Consider the following 15,946-nt stretch of genomic DNA (forward strand, 5'->3'; position numbering starts at 1 on the left):
ATACAAGTATTTGGGAAAATCATTGTCATACTTGTAAAAATGTGATTTTGTGAATACCCTACAGTCAGGTAACTCTACTGTCACGTACTGACCCTACAGATATTCTTGCACATGTGTACCAGGAGACTTGTTCCAAGAAAATGAAGCCATCCTGTTCATGGTAGCACCTATCTGGAAACAATCCAAATAATAATTGACCAGCAGGGAATAAATGAATAAATTAAGATATATCCTCAGAAAATAGTATTTTACCGTGAATAAAAATGAATTAAAGCTAAGCACAAACATCTAGATAAATCATGCAAACATAATGTTGACAGAAGAATGCAAGTGGCTGATGACTACATACAGCATAATGTGATTTTAATAAAGCTGATAAACAAGCACGCTAACACATGTTTAGCAAAACATTTATGTGAGGTACAGCTACTTTTAGAGAGCAAAGAAATGAGTAATGAAATGTCTAGCGTATTGGCTACCTCTGGCAGGGAGGCAGGGTGATGAGATAGGAAAGTACTACAAAGGCAGCTTTAAGGATGCTGGCAATATTCACGGGTTTTACACTGTATGATCGATTTAAACATGATTATTATGCATCATAACTTATATATGTATAAAAAGATGTATGTAGCAATTAAATTACGATTTCTCTGTATTTAAATCACCTAATATAAAAAAATAAACTAATAATTAGATATAAGCTAACTCATTATTTGGTGCTCACAGTGAAATCATGATTTCATCTTTTATGAACGTTATCATTGAACACAGTTTCTCAGGGAAAGAAAGCATACTAAAGAAAACCTCCAAATAAAACATGAAAGATAAATAATAAATGAGTAATGGAAAATAATAAAATGAGCAGATACAATTTAAACTCACCACCAGGGCTTTGGATCTGTTGCTCAGAAGTTTCTCAATATCCCTGGCTGCAATTTCCACCAGCTGGCGTGCATTATTTGGTTCCACAGTATACAAATCTTGGTATTTCTCATAAATCTGTATGAAGGGAAAATAAAATTAATAAGAACAATAATTGCTTATTTGGCTCCTAAATGCTCATTAGAATGTATTTAAAACCATAAACAACTGATTTGAAGGGCAACCCCTTTCCTTTCTTCATCTTGATCTTTTCTGAGTTTAGGTGTGTCTGAAATATATATATATATAAATATCAATTTGCTGTAAGACCACAAGCTCACCAAAATAGTGTGTCATGTTAACAGGTTGTAAAACATCTTGTACCACAGTGGTTTGTGTATGCAATTTTGTGACCTGAAGTTGTATCCCCAACCTCAAAACCTGGTATTAACTGCCTTCAGCATTTGAGAGAAAGAGGGAGGCCCTTCTAGAAAACAGAAGGATTTAAGCACAGGAGGTTGAACCTGGAGGACGTGTGCAGTGAACAAAGGTCGGGGGAAGGGGAATGCGATACTGTGACGAGGGAGACTTGCACTTTTTCCCTCGCTGCAATCACTGAGGCTAAAGACTGTGCTGCTAAAGCTTTATGACCAGAAAGAGAGACACGGAGAATGAAACCCCTCCCCTGCTCAGGTTCACCCTGGCGACACAAGGAGCTTCATTTCACAGAGAAGAGGAAGGTCACTGAGCTCTACATTAAAGTTTGGTTAAAGCTGTAACAGTATAAACATTTTTATTATGAAACTGAATTTTTTTTTTTAACTCACCAAATAAAACTATACTGAAAGTAAACTAGACAGCAATAGGAAAACAACTACGTTTCTGGCTCACGTCAGTGTTTATGGAAGGAATTCCCCGGAGTGGCAATAAGATGAACCTGGTTTACCGAGCTGGTACTCTCCTGGCAAGAGAGGAAGAATTAAAGAAAGGAGGGAAAAAAAAAAAAAACAAACCAAAAAACACTGACTGTGTTTGTGACTGGAGGGCTGAGCTGAGAAGGAAATCCCTTATGCATCCAACAGATGGGTTGCACATGCATGACTAAACCATCTTTGAAAGCCAGGGACTGGCAGGTTTCTACCGTCTTATGAGAAGTGAAACCAGGCACAAGCAGGAACCAGTTCAACCCTGCTTTTTACTGGCATAACGCCAGCACTCTGTGTTACTACCAACAGGTTCTACAGCCTGTTCCCAGCTGAGCATGGATGCTGCTGGTGAACACTGGTTTCAAAAGGACACAAATACATACGCTAATTTTTTTTTTTTAAGTATTTTGGTTTTACATGAAGTTATACATTTTTATTTAAGTGATTAAAAACATACCAATATTTTAATTAATAAATTAAAAACAATTAACTATAATTAAATTAATAAACTAATCAATAGTTTTTAAGATTTCAATCAAACTCTTACTGCTAAAATTATCCTTTTCAAACCGTGAGGCTTTTCTCACACTTGTTTGAATTTTGACCTTGTAGGTTTTCATTCCAACTATTCAAGGCACAGTAACTTAGTCATATAAAATTCCCATATTTAGTTTCATTCAGGATTCCTGCATATTACTGGATTGCTTCTGCTTTCTTCTACTGATGAGTAGATTATTGAGTCCTGTTTTTAAAGACCCAGGTTATCCATGAAGAACTCCCTCCAACCCAAGGCTGCCTCTTTCATTTCAGCCTAAAATGCCATACAGGAACATGTACTCCTGAATAGATTAATTGATTTTGGAGTACCAACAGATAAACCTCAACATCACTTTAACTGATCCAGGATATTTAGTTCTTTGCAGCAAAACGGATATAGCTAATTGGTGTGAAAGGCAGTTGTGCTTTGTACCATTAATATCTTGTCCATTTCTGTCTGAAGTCTAACCTCCTTCCTGTGGTATAGGAACTCGAATAGAATTGAGAGTTGGTAAAGATTAGTTCAGGACGCACAATCTCTACTTCGCATTATATACTACAGTTAATGGCATTTATTAGTCATTATCTATGTATGCCAGACACATTACAGGTGCTATAAAGAATGAATGAATTATAAATCAGAAGAAACAATTTTACTTCAAGTATATGTATATTTTCTCAAATAGATATAGAATATTCTCACAAGTTCTGTTTATACTGTAATTTTTAAATGCGTCGAAAATAAAAAATAAGGTCTAGGTTGCAAATAAACTATAATAAATAAAGGAAAGGAAGCTTAAGTCTAGATCCCCAATGTAAATATCCTACTGTATACTTTTTTATGTATAAAACCACATTTGAAATGTTTTCTTTGTAATAAAAATGAATCAGAATCATATAACTTCCCCCACCAAAAGAACTGGACCTTGCTTCTTGTTTCAAAGAATGCAATATTCTTTTTTGTTGCATGAGATACTGTGAAGGCTCTCAAAAAGTCTCCTGGTGTATGTTTAGTAAACAATTTTCAGAGTAGAATGTTTCACATGGATGTTTAAGATGATATATTTCCATAATTTACAGATATTTATAATTCTTTCCACCACTAAAATAAACCACATTTCTACAATATTTAACATGTTAACATATGAATATTTTAAACAGAGTCTAAAGTATCTTTTCTTTTCCTCTTCCTAGCTTTTTTTTCCTTTTTAAAAAATTAATTATCTGCTTTACCATTTTACCCAATGTTTTTCCTGCAAGAAAAACAGCATGGTGGAAATAATATGAGTTTCTGGCACCAGATAGAGCTCAATTCAAATCACATGTCAACTCCTCACACACTATGTGACATTGGCTTCCATTTCTTCTACTAGAAAGAACGCAGCACATAAAGAGAATTCAAGACAGGATCTTTTTCCTCCTGACTGATATATTAATATGCTTTAATTTTTTGTATAGTTCAAAACTTCTCACTGCCACCCTTGACACTAGTTTTGACAAAAAGAATACCTGTTATTTGTACATTCTTTCTTTCCTACAATCTTAATTAACTGGCTTTAATGTTATTTCACTACTAAATTCACAGGCCAAGTTTTGCTGTGATGAAAACAGAGACTATGGTTTCCCTACCCTTTTCACTGGAAACTTCTAAGTCTCTTTGCTCTAAATAAGTCCATGGTTTTTCAGAATAATACATTTAAAAATTACTTCATACGTAATATGTAAAAAGTGACATCACTCATTGATATAATCGCTTAGTAAACATACCTAAAGAAATGTTTCAGAAGTCATAATACGTAGTATTACACCATGGAATTATGCCATGAAATAATACCAATACCCCAGAGGTGTTTACTAAAAGCTAGATAGGCTTCCAAGTTTTGGATGACCTAGACGATTATATTAGCAATCACATTCAGGCAGCTACTTTGAGGTGTTTCACATACATCATTTACTCACTTCAAGAAATCTAAAAAATACCTTTAATTAACCAATTGTATTAGTGAGAACAGTAGGTTTCAGGCTTTGGAATATCAGAGTGGAGGGAGTTTAAATCCCATTTCACATCATTCAGGAGCAAACCACTGCCTAGAGCAGCAGGAGACATGATAATGTGTCACGTTTAGGTAAAGGGAGTCTGCAGTGCCACTGTAGGCCCAGGGCCTTCCTTGGCTTCAGCAGGATGTAGAGAAATAGGAAAGCCCCTTAGGATGAACAAGAAAGGTAGCTGAGAATTAAGGATCAGTATGTCTGCTAGGAGACCGTCTCGGTGCGGGTTCAGGGCGATCCTAACGCAGAGACAGAGATGGACAGTGGGAAGCAGAGGTCCAGCTGAAGGACGATGGTGACCATCATCCAGAGCTGAGGCACCCTGCACAGGCTGCAGAGACTGGCCGAGGTCTTAGCAGCAATTACATTAATAACCATATCAAGAGAACAGAAGGGAGCAAATACACCAGATATCTTGCCACATAAGTTTCCCCTTGCACCCAGATGCCCAGGAGAAAAGTTAAGAAAATCAGAGAATATTGAAAGAGAGTTGGAACTTAGAATTTATTGAATACATAATTGACCACAAGAGGCTGTTTTAAACTGAAAGAGACTAACCTTGAAATGCTGAGACTAATTTTTTTCCCCTCCTGGGAGAGAGAATAGCAGCCCATGGTAAGTTAAGTTCCCTAAAGAGAAACAAAGTCAAATTTCTGCATATTAAATTTTAAATATGAAAATTTTGACAGCCCCTTCCCTCAGTGCTTTTAAATTTACTTCCCTCCAATGGAACTTGTCCTGGACAAGCCATCAAGACCTCTGCCATCTTTCTGAAGGAAGTTTCTCCTTGGACAGTCCCTGATGAAACAGGAGTTTCCTTACAAATGGGTAGCAATATTCTAATGTAAGACCTTGCCCTTGGCCCCTACCTAATTGCATCAGGGCATATCAGACCTTGAAGCAGCTAATTTCTGAATTAATGGCCTGTGAGGAGTCAGGTACAAAGGATCCATATAAGCAAGGATAATATATTGAACCAATCAGATTCTCTCACCACAGGATGACAGTTGGATGGATCAAGGGCAGAAGCAGCATCAAAAGTGAAAAAAGGGGGGCTTTCCTGGTGGCGCAGTGGTTGAGAATCTACCTGCTAATGCAGGGGACACGGGTTCGAGCCCTGGTCTGGGAAGATCCCACATGCCGCGGAGCAACTGGGCCCGTGAGCCACAACTATTGAGCCTGCGCGTCTGGAGCCTGTGCTCCGCAACAAGAGAGGCCGCGATAGTGAGAGGCCCGCGCACCGCGATGAAGAGTGGCTCCCGCTCGCCGCAATTAGAGAAAGCCCTCGCACAGAAACGAAGACCCAACACAGCCAAAATAAATAAATTAATTAATTAATTATTTTAAAAAAGTGAAAAGAGGAAAGGAGAACAGTGTTCAGATACTATTGAGTGACATAAGTGATGGCTGTGGTAGGTAGAATAACGACCTTCCAAAGATACTCACATCCTAATCTCTAGAACCTGTGACTATGTTGTTACATGGCAAAGGGGAATTAAGTTTGCAGAAGAAGTTTTGCTAATCAGCTGCACTTAAAGAGATTATCCTGTATTGTCCTGGTGAGTACAATGTAATCACAAAGGTCCTAAAAATGGAAGAGGAAAATGTAACCATGCAACAGAAAACCAGAGAGATGGCAGCGTGAGAAGAAATCAGCCCGTGTTGCTGGCTTTCAAGAGGGAGGAAAGGGGCCATGAGACAAGGAAAGGACTTCTGATCTATAGCACTGTAACATACTAAATCTGTGTTATGCCAATAAATATATAGTAATTTGTCACACTAACAAGAGAAAACTAACACAGTGAGTTAGCTGTGAAGAGCCCCCAGCTGAGAGGCAAACAATACTCAGCCTTTGGGGCTGCCTTGGCTCTGGACCTTCCCTTCCACTGCCCAAACTATCTTCTAAATGCCTTGAATTCTTGCTGAAACCCAGGCTCTTCCTGAGTTCCCCTAAATGTACTACCTTTATTTGTCTTTTACGGGTAGTTCCATGATACACTCCCCAAGTGATTCACTCTGCCAAAAACTAAAAATGCTAAGAAGCATTTTTGTAAGTTGTGATTAACATTATTTATTAATTACTACTTTGCATGTCCATTTCATTAGTCGCCAGATTCATTTCACTGAAATGAAAAATGAGCTCTATCGTGAGAAATGCACAATTTCCGTTAGACTTTATGATATAATGAAATTATCTCAGGACTCCCATTATAACCTTCATAATTGTGTAGGATTCTGAAAAGAAATTTTAGACAGAAGAGCTAAAAATATAAAGAATAGATGGCACACTGTATAAAAATATATATGAATTGGGTGAATAAATATGATTCCACCTCATAATAATGAAAGGTGGGATTAAGAGAAAATGTTACAATATAACCCTCATCATCATTCTAACTTCACTATCTTTATTGGGTAAATTCATGTAACTTCAATACTAATGCAGGCAGGAAAAGAGATTCACTGTCCCCTCAACTGCTTTAGATATTCACAAAATCAGTTTTACTTTTAGTTGAACTTTGCAATGTGGGATGGTTTTTTGTTTTTTTTTTTTATTGTGTTCCATGGGCTTGTGAAATACATGTTCCCTAGCAACTTAGACTGTCTCGTTTCTAAAAGACGCATTAACACAAAAGTATGCTATAATTTTCTTTCTTGGTCACTTTCAAGGATGAAAGTTCCCTTAAGAAATTTTACAATTCAAAAGTAAAATCTTGGGCTTTCCTGGTGGCGCAGTGGTTGGGAATCCGCCTGCCAATGCAGGGGACGTAGGTTCGAGCCCTCGTCCGGGAGGATCCCACATGCCGCCGAGCAATTGAGCCCGTGCGCCACGGCTGCTGAGCCTGCGCTCTGGAGCCTGCGAGCCACAGGTACTGAAGCCGGCGTGCCACAACCGCTGAAGCCCATGCGTCTGGAGCCTGTGCTCCGCAGCGGGAGAGGCCACCACAGCGAGAGGCCTGCGCAGCGCAACGGGGATTAGCCCCCGCTCGCCGCAATTAGAGAGGGCCCGCGTGCAGCAAAGAAGACCCAACACAGCCAAAATTAAAATAAATAAATTTATTTAAAAAAATAAATAAATACAGTCTTTCTTTTAATTTATCATAAATCTCATCATCATCTAAGCTGGCCAACACAGAGAGATGTTGAGATATGGGAAGAGCCCTTTATCTAAGATAAAGAGTAACTAGTGACACTAAATCGGAATTGATGTTGGAATACATTTTACCAAAAACAAAGAAAAAAAAAACAACACCTACCTTCCTCCTTTGAAAATTAGCTGAATTTTAAAAAGTGAACTTTGCCATAAAAAATATGCAGTGTTTCCTAGTTAACCCCTAAGCTCTTCAAACTCTCTCCTCTTCCCCTTTGATTAAAAAAGTGAATAACACAATCTCTTAAACAAAAGTCAAGCTTTTAAAATGCATTAGTTCTATTATACTGTCAGTTACATCAGCTAACACAGTTGGGTAAAAAAGGAATGCCAACACCAACTGCTGAAATATATTAATCCAATACAGTCTGTGTAAATTTATGAAGATATAAGCGCTCATCTCATAAGATGAAAGGCATTATATTAATATCATTAAAAGAATCAGATCTGATAGTCTACAACTTCATTTTAGGTAAATTACAGCACCCCCCTCCCTTTTTTTTCTTTCCCCAATAACCTAGTTTTGTTTTGTTTTTTTTTTTAATTGGGGTATACGTGCTTTACAATGTTGTGTTAGTTTCTGCTGTACAATGAAGTGAATCAGGTCTATGTACACATATATCCCCTCCCTCTTGGACCTCCCTACCCCACCATACTACCTTTGAAATTTTTATAGCTTCAGATTTCTATTTTGCTACCTTTAAGCATATGCAAACATCATCTAACATATAAGTATCATGTTTATTATGTATTTCCTACTTCTCTTAACCACAATGTTAGTGTCAAGAGGACAGAGACTTTTGCCCATTTTGTTCACTGGTACAGTCCAGCACATAGTATAGTGCCTGGCATGCAGTGAGCACTCAGTAAATATTGATGGCATGAATGACTGAATGGACAGTGACACTGGTACTACGTCAGGCTTTTCTAGGAATGTGAATGCTTACTATAACGAGGGCTTCCTTGCATTTTAAAATCAATATCTACTCTGAACCAAAAACAAACGACGCTATGTAAGGACCTGTGCAGTTACATAATGAAATATAAACACAACACCTAAATGATAATTAGATTCTAATAATAAATACACAAAATAAAGAAATGATCAATATGAGGAAGAGTATTAGAGGTACAGAAAATTGTGTTGTCAGAATTCAGAGGAAATTAAATCACATGGGTTATGACAGTCAAAAACATGGTAAAAGATGGTATTACAGCCACGCTTCAGATGCAATGTGCATTAATAAGGAGAGAAAGAAATCTGAATGTGTGTGATACAAGGAATTATTGGACAATATTGAAAAGCAAACTGAGATACTATTATGAAGAGCTATAAAATTCAGGGTATTGGTTTGTATTTTACTATGGAGTCAACGCCAAGCTGTTTTAGACTGACTCCTAGCTCAGAACTTCCAGTGCCTATTACAGCAATTAGTACATAGGAAGAACTAAAACTATAACATGGGCTTGTTTACTACAAACATCATCCAAATATATATATATATACACACACACACACACACATACATATACATACACACGTAATTATGTACATATATGCACATACGCATATACAATATATCTTGTTCTCAGATTTACAGTGCATGCTTTTCCTGTGATAACTACATTAAACAGGCATTCTAACATCAAACACAAGAGTTTGATAATACGTTCCTTACTCCTTCTATTCATTCTATTGATATGATATAGCTTCTTAGCTGGGACAGCATCATGTTTCAAATGGGACATTATCTTGAGGAAGATTATTTAGGAAGAATTAAGTCAGAATTGACGACCCTTCCACAGCATATACTGCTACTTGCCCTAGTTCCTAGTAACAAGAATTTGATGGTGACACTTTTGAACAACATACTAAAAATGTAAGAAGGAACAGAACAAGTGACAACCATAAACATGCCTGTTCACTTTCTCCATACTACACATAGGAACAGGTGATTACTTTTAACCAAAAATACAAGTGAAATACTAGGGGTCATTGCTGGAATAGGGAAAATAACTCTAACAAAGACTAAGGTGAGCATGAAAAAGATTCACATCAAGAATTCTTCAGTTTTTAGGTTGGAGACATCGCACACATATGGTAAGTTTTAAGTTTCTCTTAGAATACTTAGAATTAAAACAACAAAAATATTCAGAATATTAAGATATGTATAAAAGCTACCTACTTGGCTTTTTGTTTGTCTTTAATTCCAGAAGTAACTTATTAAACTATCTTGTTTCCCTTTAAATATCTGGAGCTGTATATGAATTGTTTATGTATTTTGACCAGAAAATGCATATGCAATTAAAAGTAAAAGAGATCATACTAGATTTTATTAAAATTAAATTAAAAAATAATTAACCATAGGCTGAGTGAGTGGCTTGTTTAATGTCCCTAACCCCAAACGACCTAAATTCATTTCACTGCCAACAAAAGAATTTTAAAAAGCAGCAGTTCAATTTGCCCTTAACCATCATACCTTATTAACAAATGGCTTTTCTAAAGTAAAATTGCTAGGTATCAACGCTGAGATGCAATTTTTTACAACTTTGTATTCATTTAAAGAATTTCAGACATTTATTCTTACCTCAAATTCTTCAGTTTTTCTAGAGCTGTTTTGCAACCTCAGCACTACGGACATTTTCACCAGATAATTCTTTGTTGTGTGGTGACGCCCTGTGCACTATGGGATGTTTAGCAGCATCCTCAGCCTCTACACACTAGATGCCAGGAGCACTCACCCCCTCTCCCTCCAGCTGTGATAATCACAGATGTTCCCAAGTATTGACAAATGTCTCCTGGGGGACAAAACTGCCCTAAGCTGAGAACCACTGCTCTAGATATAAAGACATTAATGAAGTCTTCAGGAAAAAAAAGCAGCAGCTCTATGTTGCATATTGAGAGTGCACAGTAGCAAATAATGAATGGTCTTTTATGCCATTCATCTTCATTCTAGAGAAGAAGCCAACACTTGGCTACATCACTTATGAGTTTTTAGCTTCCCTTTCCTCTGTGCAGCTCACAGGCAAGAAGAGAGCATAGCCACTACCCATCACTCTCTCTGTAATTAGTATTACCAAACCATCTGATTTCTATTTGGGGAAATAATAACTAATAATTTAGCCTTCAAGTGCGAGCATAACTTAAAAGTGTTAATTATTGATTGCTAATGGAACAGATTTGTAAGGTAAAAAAATTTTTAATAGTCTTTCACCATTCATGTTTGTGAAACAATAGAACTTCACTTAAAAATCTGTTAATAAAATACTGAAAGTCATCCTAAGATTAGAAATCGCCTTAGAGTTTATTCTGTACCTTTGAAAATGAATGTAATTAACCACTGTCTTAAAAAAATAGCTTCTTCTTTAAAATCTCCAGTAGGTGGGTAAAGGGGGTCCACAGTTTCTACTGACAGTACATTCTGTAGTCAAGTAGATTTCCTTCTACTAAGAAAAAAAAAGTGTTTTTCCCCTCAAAATAATAACAATCTCAGGTTGCTGACATAACTGTGGTAACTGATTTAGTTACAACATATCATCATTGAGGGAATAAGGCAACTCTAAATAAAACCAGAAAATATGAAATAAAAATAAATAGCTTTATTTGAAAAGTAATTATATTACCTTTATAAAATAGTTATATTACTTTTATAAAGTAATATTACTTTTACAAAAGTAATATAAATATAAAGCTACATTTTTTAAAGTAATAAGCATTTAACTTCTTCATAGCATCTATTATTGCTCTCACATTTCTTGTTACACTCCCTTTTACCCCTGTTACATTTCTATAAGGAAGGGAGAGTGTTACCATTTACCTCAGTTGACAAGCAGGTAAAGAGAAATCTAATATCATCCAGCTACTTAACAGAGTAGAAAAGAAGATTCCCCAACCCTGTTGCTGCCTCTGCATCTTGCTGATTCCCTAATCACAATCCCCAATGATTAATTATATTCTGTTTTACAGTATCTTTTTTTGTAAACAGGTTAATAGATTAAACTCTCTACCACCTAGAAAATGAATATTCTATTTACATAAAGATGGCATGCCCACAATGTCAAAGTCAAAGCATCAGTCTGTTAATCCCATGAGTTACTAATGAAAAGAAATTCTTCACTTAAAACAGAAACCATTAATTATGTTATAGAAACTATTAATTATGTAAATACTAACTTAATTAAGAGCTCTGAATGCTCAATATTTAGACACATTTCATATTTACATCTTTGAGAGCATATTAAAATATGAAGGTACTGATTTCAACATAACTTTAACTTATGAAATCATAATAGTGAATCAAAAGCCAGGAAATTCTATGATAATACCTTTGAAGATTGATTCTACTTCAAAAATAAACTTCCAGGAAAAATTAATCAATAAATTTCTTAAATATTTTTACACATTCTAGACTAACATGTTAGAAATGCAGACAGAATTTACTTTTAAGATGAAAGTCTTGGGAGGAAGAACCAAGATGGTGGAGTAGAAGGACATGCTCTCATTCCCTCTTGCGAGAACACCAGAATCACAACTAACTGCTGAACAATCATCGACAGGAAGACACTGGAACTCATGAAAAAAGATACCCCACATCCAAAGACAAAGGAGAAGCCACAATGAGACGGCAGGAGGGGTGCAATCACAGTAAAATCAATTCCCATAACTGCTGGGTGGGTGACTCACAGACTGGAGAACACTTATACCACAGAAGTCCACCCACTGGAGTGAAGGTTCTGAGCCCCACGTCAGGCTTCCCAACCTGGGGGTCTGGCAATGGGAGGAGGAATTCCTAGAGAAACAGACTTTGAAGCATAGTAGGAATTGATTGCAGGACTTTGACAGGACTGGGGGAAACAGAGACTCCACTCTTGGAGGGCACACACAAACAAGTGTGTGCATCGGGACCCAGGGGAAGGAGCAGTGACCCCAAGGGAGACTGAACCAGACCTACCTGGTAGTGTTGGAGGGTCTCCTGCAGAGGTGGGGGGTGGCTGTGGCTCACCGTGGGGACAATGACGCTGACAGCAGAAGTTCGAGGACGTACTCCTTAACATGAGCCCTCCCAGAGTCTGGCATTAGCCCCACCAAAGAGCCCAGTTAGGCCCCAGTGTTGGGTTCCCTCAGGCCAAACAACCAACAGGGAGGGAACATAGCCACACCCATCAGCAGTCAAGCGGACTAAAGTTTTACTGAGGTCTGCCCACCAGAGCAACAGTCAGCTCTACCCACTACCAGTCCCTCCCATCAGGAAATTTACACAAGCCTCTTAGATAGCCTCATCCACCGGAGGGCAGACAGCAGAAGCAAGAAGAATTACAATCCTGCAGCCTGTGGAACAAAAACCACATTCACAGAAAGACAGACAAGATGAAAAGGCAGAGGGCTATGTACCAGATGAAGGAACAAGATAAAACCCCAGAAAAACAACTAAATGAAGTGGAGATAGGCAACCTTCCAGAAAAAGAGTCCAGAATAATGATAGTGAAGATGATCCAGGACCTTGGAAAAAGAATGGAGGCAAAGATCGAGAAGATGCAAGAAATATTTAACAAAGACCTAGAAGAATTAAAGAACAAACAAACAGAGATGAACAATATAATAACTGAAATGAAAAATACACTACAAGGAATCAATAGCAGAATAACTGAGGCAGAAGAACGGATAAGTGACCTGAAAGACAGAATGGTGGAATTCACAGCTGCGGAACAGAATAAAGAAAAAAGAATGAAAAGAAATGAAGACAGGCTAAGAGACATCTGGGACAACATTAGAAACAACAACATTCGCATTATAGGGGTCCCAGAAGGAGAAGGGAGAGAGAAAGGACGAGAGAAAATATTTGAAGAGATTATAGTTGAAAACTTCCCTAACATGGGAAAGGAAACAGCCACCCAAGTCCAGGAAGCACAGCGAGTCCCATACAGGATAAACCCAAGGAGAAACATGCCAAGACACATAGTAATCAAAATGGCAAAAATTAAAGACAAAGAAAAATTACTGAAAGCAGTAAGGGAAAAATGACAAATAATATACAAGGAACTCCCATAGGGTTAACAGCTTATTTCTCAGCAGAAACTGTACAAACCAGAAGGGAGTGGCATGATATACTTAAAGTGATGAAAGGGAAGAACCTACAACCAAGATTACTCTACCCAACAAGGATCTCATTCAGATTCGATGGAGAAATCAAAAGCTTTAAACACAAGCAAAAGCTAAGAGAATTCAGAACCACCAAACCAGCTCTAAAACAAATGCTAAAGGAACTCCTCTAAGAGGGAAACACAAGAGAAGAAAAGGACCTACAAAAACAAACCCAAAACAATTAAGAAAATGGTCAAAGGAATATACATATCGATAATTACCTTAAACGTGAATGGATTAAATGCTCCAACCAAAAGACACAGGCTTGCTGAATGGATACAAAAACAAGACCCATATATATGCTGTCTACAAGAGACCCACTTCAGACCTAGGGACACATACAGCCTGAAAGTGAGGGGATGGAAAAAGATATTCCATGCAAATGGAAATCCAAAGAAAGCTGGAGTAGCAATACTCATATCAGATAAAATAGACGTTAAAATAAAGAATCTTACAAGAGACAACGAAGGACACTACATAATGATCAAGGGATCAATCCAAGAAGAAGATATAACAATTATAAATATATATGCACCCAACATAGGAGCACCTCGATACATAAGGCTAACATCTATACATAACTGCTAACATCTCTAAAAGAGGAAATCAACAGTAACACAATAATAGTGGGGGACTTTAACACCTCACTAGCACCAACGGACAGTTCATCCAAAATGAAAATAAATAAAGAAACATAAGCTTTAAATGACACAATAGACCAGATAGATTTAATTGATATTTATAGGACATTCCATCCAAAAACAGCAGATTACACTTTCTTCTAGAGTGCGCACAGAACATTCTCCAGGATAGATCACATCTTCGGTCATAAATCAAGCCTCAGTAAATTTAAGAAAATTGAAATCATATCAAGCATCTTTTCTGACCACAACGCTATGAGATTAGAAATCAATTACAGGGAAAAAAACGGAAAAAACACAAACACATGGAGACTAAACAATACGTTATTAAATAACCAAGAGATCACTGAAGAAATCAAAGAGGAAATCAAAAAATACCTAAAGACAAATGACACTGAAAACATGATGATCCAAAACCTATGGGATGCAGCAAAAGTAGTTCTAAGAGGGAAGTTTACAGCTATACAAAGCCTACCTCAAGAAACAAGAAAAATCTCAAATAAACAATCTAAACTTACACCTGAAGTAACTAGAGAAAGAAGAACAAACAAAACCCAAAGTTAGCAGAAGGAAAGAAATCATAAAGATCAGAGCAGAAATAAATGAAATAGAAACAAAGAAAACAATAGCAAAGATCAATAAAACTAAAAGGTGGTTCTTTGAGAAGATAAACAAAATTGATAAACCATTAGCCAGACTCATCAAGAAAAAGAGGGAGAGGACTCAAATCAATAAAATTAGAAATGAAAAAGGAGAAGTTACAACAGACACCGCAGAAATACAAAACATCCTAACAGACTACTACAAGCAACTCTATGCCAATAAAATGGACAACCTGGAAGAAATGGACAAATTCTTAGAAAGGTATAACCTTCCAAGACTGAACCAGGAAGAAATAGAAAATATGAACAGAACAATCACAAGTAATGAAATTGAAACTGTGATTTAAAATCTTCCAACAGGGGCTTCCCTGGTGGCGCACTGGTTGAGAATCTGCCTGCCAATGCAGGGGACACGGGTTCGAGCCCTGGTCTGGGAAGATCCCACATGCCGCGGAGCAACTGGGCCAGTGAGCCACAACTACTGAGCCTGCGCGTCTGGAGCCTGTGCTCCGCAACAAGAGAGGCCGCGATAGTGAGAGGCCCGCGCACCGCGATGAAGAGTGGCCCCCGCTCGCCGCAACTGGAAAAAGCCCTCACACAGAAACGAAGACCCAACACAGCCAAAAATAAAAATAATAAATAAATAATAAATAAAAAATTTTTTAAAAAAATAAAAATAAAAATAAATCTTCCAACAAACAGAAGTCCAGGACCAGATGGCTTCACAGGTGAATTCTATCAAACATTTAGAGAAGATCTAACACCCATCCTTCTCAAACTCTTCCAAAACATTGCAAAGGAACACTCCCAAACTTATTCTATGAGGCCACCATCACCCTGATACCAAAACCAGACAAAGATACTACAAAAAAAGAAAATTACAGACCAATATCACTGATGAATATAGATGCAAAAATCCTCAACAAAATACTAGCAAACAGAATCCAACAACACATTAAAAGGATCATACACCACGATCAAGTGGGATTTATCCCAGGGATGCAAGGATTCTTCACTATACGCAAATCAATCAATGT

The 15,946-nt window shown here is 37.3% G+C and overlaps 1 protein-coding gene across 10 annotated transcripts in view; it reads right to left on the minus strand.

Moving 5' to 3' along the window:
- Positions 1-15,946, minus strand: part of CACNA2D1 (calcium voltage-gated channel auxiliary subunit alpha2delta 1) — a 503,964-nt gene that overhangs the window by 383,263 nt on the left and 104,755 nt on the right. For all 10 annotated transcript variants that reach the window (XM_082473444.1, XM_082473442.1, XM_082473443.1 and 7 more), the window contains one exon: positions 883-999. In XM_082473444.1, coding sequence (XP_082329570.1) covers positions 883-999 — 117 coding nt within the window. The remainder of the gene's footprint in view (positions 1-882; positions 1,000-15,946) is intronic.

The sequence above is a fragment of the Balaenoptera physalus genome, assembly GCF_965194825.1.
Source record: "Balaenoptera physalus genome assembly, chromosome: 8".
Classification (NCBI taxonomy): Eukaryota; Metazoa; Chordata; class Mammalia; order Artiodactyla; family Balaenopteridae; genus Balaenoptera; species Balaenoptera physalus.